Source organism: Pelmatolapia mariae, linkage group LG17 (genome assembly GCF_036321145.2).
Source record: "Pelmatolapia mariae isolate MD_Pm_ZW linkage group LG17, Pm_UMD_F_2, whole genome shotgun sequence".
Lineage (NCBI taxonomy): Eukaryota > Metazoa > Chordata > Actinopteri > Cichliformes > Cichlidae > Pelmatolapia > Pelmatolapia mariae.
This window is the reverse complement of record NC_086242.1, coordinates 21,920,011-21,930,181: the sequence shown is the minus strand read 5'-3', so window position 1 is coordinate 21,930,181 and position 10,171 is coordinate 21,920,011. Positions and strand designations below refer to the sequence as shown.

The 10,171-nt window shown below is 41.1% G+C and overlaps 1 protein-coding gene across 1 annotated transcript; it reads left to right on the top strand.

The window, feature by feature from the left end:
- LOC134615644 (protein NLRC3-like) lies at positions 1-7,977 on the top strand. Its single transcript, XM_063460215.1, has 6 exons — positions 1-128; positions 1,540-1,724; positions 1,821-3,639; positions 4,314-4,487; positions 5,462-5,635; positions 7,800-7,977. The coding sequence occupies exons 1-6, from the start codon at positions 1-3 to the stop codon at positions 7,975-7,977; spliced, it is 2,658 nt and encodes an 885-aa protein (XP_063316285.1).
- Positions 7,978-10,171: the final 2,194 nt, after the last annotated feature.

Here is a 10,171-nt window from a genome sequence, read left to right as displayed (position 1 = left end):
ATGAGGGATCTGCATCAAGAGGATTACAGAGCAGAGTCTCCAGGATCCAGCTGTCTATCTATGAAGAGTGACTGGTCCAAAGCTCAGCCTCCAGTGTTCAACACTGAACCTAGACCCTCAGACACTAAGTAAGAGATACTTTCAGTCTGTAGATTGAACTGAAGATAATTCATTTCATAGGAAGACAAAACTAAATGCTGTTTAATAGTGTCAGATTAACCCACTTTCTGATTTTTAACCTTTTTCTATTGAACAAACAAAGTCATTCAAACCTACTGACACTCTTTACTATATCCAACTGCTTTCTAATGTGTTTACCCACCAAAGACCATGAAGTCATCTCCCTGAACAGAACTGGTCACAATGTAATGGCAAAAGCTGAACTGTAGATAAATAGATGCTGATGTTGCTGACTAGAAGTACACACTGCTCACTGCTCAATAAAAGGAACACTTGGAAAACACATTAGATCTCAATAGGGAAAGAATGATGCTGGATATCTATACTGTTATGGACTGGGTAATATGTTAGGAATGAAACATTGTTTGATGGAAATGGAAATGATCAACATACAGAGTGCTGAATTCAAAGACACCCCGAAATTTAAAGTGAAAAGTTTTGTGGCAGGCTTGTTTATTTCACCAAAATTTCATTGCTGCAACTCAAACTGGTACTAAGTAGTTTATGTGGCCCCCACGTGCTTCATGCAGGCCAAATACCAACGTAAGGGCATGCTTCTAATGAGATGATGGATGTTGTCATTGAGAATCTGGTCCCAGATTTAGACTGGGGCATCACTAAGCTCCTGGACAGTCTGAGGTGCAACCTGGTGATCCAAGATGTACCAAAACATAATGTCCAGGAGATATTTTATTAGATTCAGGTCAGGCAACCGTGGGGGTGAGCCAGTTCCTCCAGGAATAGCTGCATACCCCGGACACATGAGGTTGGACATTGTTGTAGACCAGGAGGAACCCAGCAGCCGCTGCACCAGCATCATTCATGGTGCTGGGCAAGAAGCACAGATCCCACTAGAGGATGTCAGGCCGTCAGGTCATCCTCATGAAGTCTGTTTCTAATTTTTTGGTTAGAGACAATTGTTTGGTAAGGACATTCTACGGCTCTGTTTAACTTACTCCTAGATCGGGGCGATCGTGACTCAAGAGTTGGGAGTTCGCCTTGTAATCGGAAGGTTGCCAAAACTGTCTCAAAAGCTGCCATGAAAAAAAAAACCCACGAAAAACATTTTATGTCCATGAATGACAAGGGTGTTTGGGGGGTTGGTTTTTTTTATGCTTTGTTTGTGTTTCCAGAGATCAACACCACATACACATCACATCATCTGCAGAATCTAGCTGTGTGTCTGCGAAGAGTGATTGGTCCAAAGAGCATAATCCAAACTTCAGTGATGAACCCGCAACCTTAGACAAACAGTAAGAGACTGTTTCTGCTGAACTGAGTACTTATATTTAAAGTCTATATTTCTGACTTTACTGTGTATTTTTCTGGTCAGAATATTTTTCTCTTTTATGTCCACAGAGAGAAGAGTTATGTTAGTGTGGAGGAGGAGCTATCCTACTGTGCTTTGTGTCAGGACATCCTGAAGGATCCAGTCTCTACCAATTGTAGACACTGGTTCTGCAGACAAGGGAGAGACTCCTTGTGTCCACAGTTTGGATGCAGGTCCAGACTGCAGACCGCCAGTCAGAGAGGTTGTGCTCAAAGTACGACTGAACATCTAAAGCCTGGACTTCTTATTGTGATGGGTATTAAAGAGTTTTCTATCTATTTAGCATCATTGTTTTTCTTTCTTTTAGCAGATGTTGGTCTGCAGGAGGTTTTAGATGAACATAAGATCAGTCTAAGGAGGAGATGTGAACATGTGACTGAAGGAAGTGATGAAACAGGAAGTGGGACTCTGCTCAACAGGATCTACACTGAACTTTACATCACAGAGGAACAGAGTGAAGAAGTTCATAGCCAACATGAGGTGAGGCAGCTGGAGACAGCTTCCAAGACCATCAATGACACTCCAATCAGGTGCCAGGACATCTTTAAAGCTTTGGCTGACCAACAGAGACCCATTAGAGTTGTTCTAACAAATGGCATTGCCGGCATTGGAAAAACCTTCTCAGTACAGAAGTTCACTCTGGACTGGGCAGAAGGTTTGGAGAACCAACATATCATTGTGGTGATTCTGCTTTCATTCAGGGAGCTGAACCTGATCAGAGATGAGCAGTACAGTCTTCTAGAGCTGCTCCATGTTTTCCATCCAGCATTACAGAAGGTCACAGCAGAGAAGCTCGCAGTCTGTAAACTTTTGTTCATCTTTGACGGCCTGGATGAAAGCAGACTTTCATTGGATTTCACCAACAGGAAGCTCGTGTCTAATGTCACACAGAAGTCATCAGTCAGCGAGCTGCTGACAAACCTCATCGAGGGGAATCTGCTTCCCTTGGCTCTCGTCTGGATAACTTCCCGACCTGCAGCTTCCAGTCAGATCCCTCCTATATGTGTTGACAGGGTAACAGAAGTACGAGGCTTCACTGACGCCCAGAAGGAGGAGTACTTCATGAGCAGATTCAGTGATGAAGAGCTGTCCAGCAGAATCATCTCCCACATGAAGACATCCAGGAGCCTCCACATCATGTGTAGAATCCCAGTCTTCTGCTGGATCACTGCTACGGTTCTGGAGCACATGTTGACTACAGAGGAGAGAGGAGAGCTGCCCAAGACCCTGACTGACATGTACTCACACTTCCTGCTCGTTCAGACAAAGAGAAAGAAGCACAAATACCATGAGGGACATGAGACGAGTCCACAGGAGCTGATGCAGGCTGACAGGGAAGTTCTCCTGAAGCTGGGGAGGCTGGCCTTTGAACATCTGGAGAAAGGAAACATCCTATTTTACCAAGAAGACCTGGAGCAGTGTGGTCTGGATGTCACAGAGGCCTTAGTGTACTCAGGAGTTTGTACAGAGATCTTCAAAAGAGAGTGTGTGATCTTCCAGAAACCAGTCTACTGCTTTGTTCATCTGAGCATCCAGGAGTTTCTGGCTGCTGTCTATATGTTCCACTGTTACAGCAACAGGAAGGAAGAGGTGCTGGAGAAGTTTCTGAGAAATGATTTTCCAGATTTATTTACTGATGATTTTGATGATGGTATGGCCATCTATTTTCAAGAGGACTTTCTTTCCACTGTCATGCAGAAATCTCTCCAAAGTACGAATGGCCAACTGGATCTATTTGTCCGCTTTCTTCATGGCCTGTCACTAGACTACAACCAGAGACTCTTAGGAGGTCTGCTCAATAAGATGGAGTACAGTCCAGAAATCATCCAGAGAGTCATCAATAATCTGAAGAAGATGAAGAGTGATAAAATCTCTCCTGATAGAAGTATCAACATCTTTCATTGTTTGATGGAGATGAATGACTTCTCAGTACATCAGGAGATCCAAGAGTTCCTGAAGTCAGAAAACAGATCAAAGAAGGAACTATCTGACATTCATTGCTCAGCTCTGGCCTACATGCTCCAGATGTCAGAGGAGGTTCTGGATGACCTGGACCTGAATAAGTATAATACATCAGAGGAGGGACAACGAAGACTTATTCCAGCTGTAAGAAACTGCAGAAAGGCACGGTAAGACCAGATATAGTTAAAATCAAAAATAATTAGTGCTCAAATCTATGTTCTAAAATACTGATTACATAAGAGAAAGACTCATCCTGCAGAAATTGACAAGATCTTTTGACAGTACTTTTCTAGCTTCTCATGGTCATTCTGTCTGATTTCCTGTCTGCTAGAATAGCCACATTGCCACTGTCAGTCTTACATTGTCTGACCTACTTGCATCTTTGAGTAGTTCATGGTGGCCTATCTCATACCCAGGCACTTGCAAAAGAGTTCATTATGGAAAATTCCCAGCATGAGATGATAGAAGAATAACAAAGTGATGGCTCAGGGCCACCTCATCCAGCCCTTGCAATGCAAAAAGTACATTTTAAAGGCTAGTCTTAAAAGTAGAGAGGATCTCTGTCTTTCAAATTCAAATTATAGTTAGCTACCACAAGTGGAATAAGTAACTGCTTTTAAGTAATGGTTCAGTTACAGCAATTTTAAATTGTGCTAATATTGAATCAGATGATGTTCAGTTAGTTTAATTTTAGTTTGATTTCTATACTGTTTGGACAACAGACTCTAAATGTTCCATTTATGTAGATGAAGCTGGAAATTTTTCAAGTGTTTCTCATCAAATGGAGGAAAACTCATTTGTCCACTTTATAACATGTGTGGTGATATATTTTACATCACAGGCTTTCTAGCTGTGAACTCTCAGAAAGTCACTGTGAAATTGTCGCATCAGCTCTGAAGTCCAGTCCCTCCCATCTAACAGAGCTGGACCTGAGTGGAGCCAAACTCCCTGATTCAGCTTTGAAGCAGCTGTTTACTGGTCTAGAGAGTGCAAACTGTAGGCTGGAGACTCTAAGGTCAGTTCATCAAGACTGTTTTTATTTTGAACATATTGTAATAATTTGAATGTCAATATTCAATTTAATTTCAATTCTGTTTTATTCACATAGTGCCAGATCACAATAATAGTGAACTAAAGCTGCTTTACATTAAAATATGAAGACCCATAGAGTCATCACAATATTTTTTTCATTCCCACTGAATGAAAAACTTGAAAACATGTTCCTATGATTTTTAGGCCCACATACAATAACCACAGTTTTATCTTAATTTAGAAGCAGTAAATTGGAGGTGATCCAGGTCCTTATAGCTTTACATTTCTTCAGTTTAATTAATTGGTGTGTTTGACTGTCTTTGTTGACAGATAGACAGATAAAGTTGAGTATCACCCCAACATAGCAATGCAAATGTATTCTATGCCTTCTAATAATACTGCCTAAGGGAAGCATGCATAATGCAAATGCATTTGGTCCCATCACAGAACCATGAGGAGCTCCATAATTAACGCCAATTATATGAGCCTTGAGGTTTGGGTGTCCAGGACTTGAATTTTAGTGGATGTAGGTGCATAATTGAATTGAGTTTTGCAATTCCAGGACACACACACACACACACACACACACATATACACACACACAAAATGACAAGAGACAGCTGAAGACCACTTGTTCCTGTAGCAGATGTGAAATACCTTCAAAATTGGCTCATCATGTGTGTGGTTTTTTTTCTTGGTGTTTACACAGCGTTTTGCTTCTGAGCTGCAGTGGAGGCATAATAACTGTGTTGATATGAACAGGTTATTGAATGCTATACTGACATTTAGATGATGTGTGTAGAAGTCTGACGATTATACACAATGATAGAACTAACAACACAGACCAAGTCACTACTCATTTTAGAGATAAGTTTGTTCATCAGCACGTAGTAATGTTGAGATGCACATTTAACACTTAAACACATCTGATTGGATTATAAATAATTCTTTATTCAGTTTATGGGATTGCAGTTTGTCAGACATCAGCTGTGCTGCTCTGGTGTCTGCCCTCAAGTCCAACCCCTCCCATCTGAAATATTTGGACTTGAGTCTCAACAAGCTGCAAGATTCAGGAGTGAAACACCTATGTGATTTTCTTCAGAGTCCACACTGCAGATTGGAGACTCTGAGGTCAGTTTACTTACCTCTTTCTCACTCACCCTTTCGCTCCCTATATATGATCTGAAAAATTTCTTTTCTTTTCACAATGTATTCTAATATATTTTGAGGATGTCCGGTGAAATGCCAGCATTTATTTTACTTACTTCAGTGTAACATCACAGTAGTGTCTGATAATTTACACTGATTGATCAGCACACACACACACACACACACACACACACACACACACACACACACACACACACACACACACACACACACACACACACTGACCTGTAAATTTGTAACTACATGCTAATAAAAGCTGAGTTGACCTTTTTTATTTTTTTATTTTTTTTGCTAGCTTTATGGTGTTTGTTCCCTTACGTGTCTTTTCTGTCTTAGTCTTGTCTCTGTGTTTTTTCCTTAGTATCTCATTTGTAAAGTCAGTCTGGTCTGGTCCATGCTTGTTTACCTTTCTGTTCTTGTGTCAAGTTTGTAGGGTTGTGTCTGTGTCTCCATGTTAGTTATTTCCTGTTTTATTTTGACAGTTTTTTTGTCCCTTTTTTAAAATTCAGTTTTACTTCCAGTGTCTTCTGATTGATCCCAATTGTCCTGCCACCTATTTCATCCTCCCTCATTATCTCGTGTCTCCCTCTGTTTATTGTCGTGTCCTCCTTCATGCTGTGTGCCTTGTGTGTTCGAAGTTCCTTAGCTCTTGCCTTGCCCCAGTTTTGTATTTTGGTATTTTGTTCCTTTGAGTTCCAGCAATACAGCTGCCTATGTATTTGAACCGTGTCCCCTGTGTCCTATATACTGGGCCCAAAACTTGAAGCACAGTACTTCATGACACCACAAACTGATAATCAGTTAATCAAGCGCATTTGATTAGAAGCATGTGACTTCTGCTCTACCTCTTCAATTTTACATCAGCAGTGATAACATACTTAGAGTGTTTTCACAACTATAGTTTATTTATGCTTTAGTTCAGTTCAATTACATTAAAAAAAATACATTTAAAAAAACAACAATCATATGACCCCCTATGAGCAAGCACTTTGGCGACAGTGGGAAGGAAAAATTCCCTTTTAACAGGAAGAAACCTCCAGCAGAACCAGGCTCAGGGAGGGGCGGCCATCTGCTGCGACCGGTTGGGGTGAGAGAAGGAAGACAGGATAAAAGAAATCCTGTGGAAGACAGCCAGAAATTAATAACAAGTACGATTCAATGCAGAGAGGTCTAATAACACATAGTGAATGAGAACGATGACTGACAAAGAAATACTCATTGCATCATGGGACTCCCCCAGCAGCCTACACTTATTGCAGCATAACTAAGGGAGGATTCAGGGTCACCTGGTCCAGCCCTAACTATATGCTTTAGCAAAAAGGAAAGTTTTAAGCCTAATCTTAAAAGTAGAGATAGTGTCTGTCTCCTGAATCTAAACTGGAAGCTGGTTCCATACTTGTCCGTATCAGTTGATGATTTTATTTATTTTCACACAGAGAAAAATCCAAGTGAATTCCATGCGAATCAAAATGCTTAACTACAAACCACGTGAGAATGTTCACTCCGCTTATTGGCCAGTGGTGTTTGGGGTAGGAGCAACTAAAGTAATTGCAGGAAGAAGGTGTTGTGTTCTGGACCAATAGAGACCAATAGAGAACATGGAGAATGGCGAAGGGAGGAAACAAACCAGTTTAATAAAAATGAATTAAACACCACATGTGTGAAAACACCCTTAGTTTCTCCACTCGCTGCTTTTACATTTCGGCTTAGCTTTTGTTAAATAAACAATGACTCATTGCAATATGTTGTACTTTTTCCACATCTAAGGTTGTATTAAACTATTATCAAGACCTTTTAAAGACCAGATTTTAAAAAACTATGTTCTAATAGTAGATAAAACCTTGGAACCAAGAGGTGCACTTTCTTATTACAATGACATGAAATAATACGCAGTAATATTAGTAAAGTAGTTCTTGAATAATACACAGTGTGTTTCTGCTTACAACAAGGATACATTTTATTCATTTATCTGTGCACCATACATTTGGTAATTTAATAATTACAGAGTTTTGGAAGGATTCTTATACAATAGCCACTTACAACTTGGCGTACAGGTTATAGGTTGACTCAGGAGATCTGATTAGATTATAAATGATTTTATTTATATGTTTTACTTTTTATTCAGATTGTATCGTTGCGGTTTGTCAGTGATCAGCTGTGCTGCTCTGGTCTCTGCTCTCAAGTCCAACCCCTCTCATATGAAACATCTTGACCTGAGCTACAACAAGTTGCAGAATTCAGATGTGCAGCAGCTGTTTGAGCTTCTGAAGAGTCCACAGTGTAGACTGGATCTTAGGATCTGAGGTCAGTAGAAGGTTGAAGTGGTGCTCCAGTAATATTTTCCTAAACAGAGTTTTATGAAAGCAAAGACCCAGTGTTTCCTGCAAACCTGAAGCCTCCAATATATCCACTATCCTCTGCACATGTCCAAGCCATTGCTTGTTTTTTCAACACTATACAACTTATCAGTTTCATCTCTGTCACAGTTCTGGAATCACTCTGACTAAAGCCTGCAAATCAGTGGCTTTTATTTCAGAGAACCAAAATTGCATTTAGTAACCATTTAATACTCATAGAGAGCACAAGTTCTGCCAAGTTCCAGGAAACATATTTATACATCTGTCCTGTCAGTGCTTTCAGTTCAGTAACAGCATCCGTGTTTATTAGTCAGCTGATATTTCAGAATCAGATGTGTTTATGAACTAGGGCTGTCAACGTTAACGCATCATCACGGTTAACGAGCTTAAAATTTTAACGCGTTTAACCTATCTGGAGTGCAGAATGGACAAACTTTGGAGAAACTGCCCGAAATGCATTGACAGAGACATTTCAGGGATTTTGAGTTATTCCAGATGGGTTAATTGCGTTAAAAATTGTAATCACGTTAATCGTGATGATGGATTAATCCGCATTAATGTTGACAGCCCTATTATGAACACATGAAGACTCTGTTTTAGTGGAACAACAGGAAATGGTCCACTCTTGCTCTGAACAGGAATCAAGTCCCTGCAGATCTTCATATTGGACATTCTGCATTACTGACAGACAGGAGATGATGATAACTGTCAATATCTGTAAACAATCAGTTAGAAAATATGTTGTTTTTTCTGCAGAGTGAAGTCATTTTGGTAAACAAGACAGCGTGTGTGCCAAGAGAGGATAAGCTGTGTCTTGATGATGTTGAAGTAGCATTGCTCTGACTGGGCCATGTTACTGGGAGGTTGAGTGGAGAGCAGAGCTTCATCCAGAAGTGACTGACAGAGGAGTCATCACCTCACAGAAGCTGTTTCTTTCAGGTGAACATAGATAATCCATCACTAAAGTGTTTCAGGAGTCTCGGCGGTTTATTTCCACTGTGGACTTGAATGACATCTGCAGGTTTGATGCTAAAAATCTCTGCAAGTGTGAGCTTCCAGCTCACCAAGTTCAGTCCAACATGACTGAACTTCCTTTCAACATTCAGAGCTGAAAAGGAAGCTGGCTACACTACACAGCTCCTCCCCGACTCCTCTCCTGTTCTCTGTACTGGATGTGCTGTCTTCCTGACTGACGGCTGATGAAGAGTCCCTATGGAAACACTTGATTCACATATCAATTCTGTTATAGTGGAAGGACTCATTCTGCAGTGTCTGACAGATGAATGGGACGGTGTGCAGATGATTTTCAGTGCTGCAGAGTGAACTGCTCTGTGAACAACTCCACTGTCAGACATGATGTAGAGTCCAGCATTACCCCTGTGTGTCCCTCTGGATCATTAGTGTATTTGAACTGTTCTGTCCTTCTACACACAGAGTCCTCCACCCCTTCTGTTTCACACTCACGCAGCTACTCAATCTGTATTTTATTTCATCTTTTTATTCATGGATATTCTGCAGCCAGAATTAAACTACAGATCATGTCTGCTTAGGACATTTACAGAACAGCATTTACAGCCATGTATACAGTGCAGAGGCAGCTTAGTTGACTGTCAACCCTTGCAAAGTGTCTGCTTATCACTATGTTTCTTTATGTTGTAATGTCACCCTGTGGAATGATTGAGAACTGCGGTTAATGTTCACTTTATATCTCATGCGGGCACCCTCCGTGTGCAATGACCATTCTTTAATCAGGACAGGGTTATATTTGTGTCCCCCTATGACAGGAATAAGAGGCTTTTATTTAGGCTTTTAAGGTATGGACATTGAGGCTGTGGACAGCTACAGGTACCTTGGTGTTCATCTGAACAAGCTGGACTGGACTCATAATTCAGACGCCCTCTACAGGAAAGGGCAGAGCAGGCTGTACCTGCTGCGGAGACTCAGGTCTTTTGGAGTGAAGAGCCCACTCCTGAAGACCTTCTATGACTCTGTGGTGGCCTCAGCCATCTTTTATGGTGTGGTCTGCTGGGGTGGCAGCATCTCTGCTGGGGACAGGAAGAGACTGAACTGGCTGATCCGCAGGGCCAGCTCTGTTCTAGGATGCCCTCTGGACCCAGTGGAGGTTGTGAGTGACAGGAGA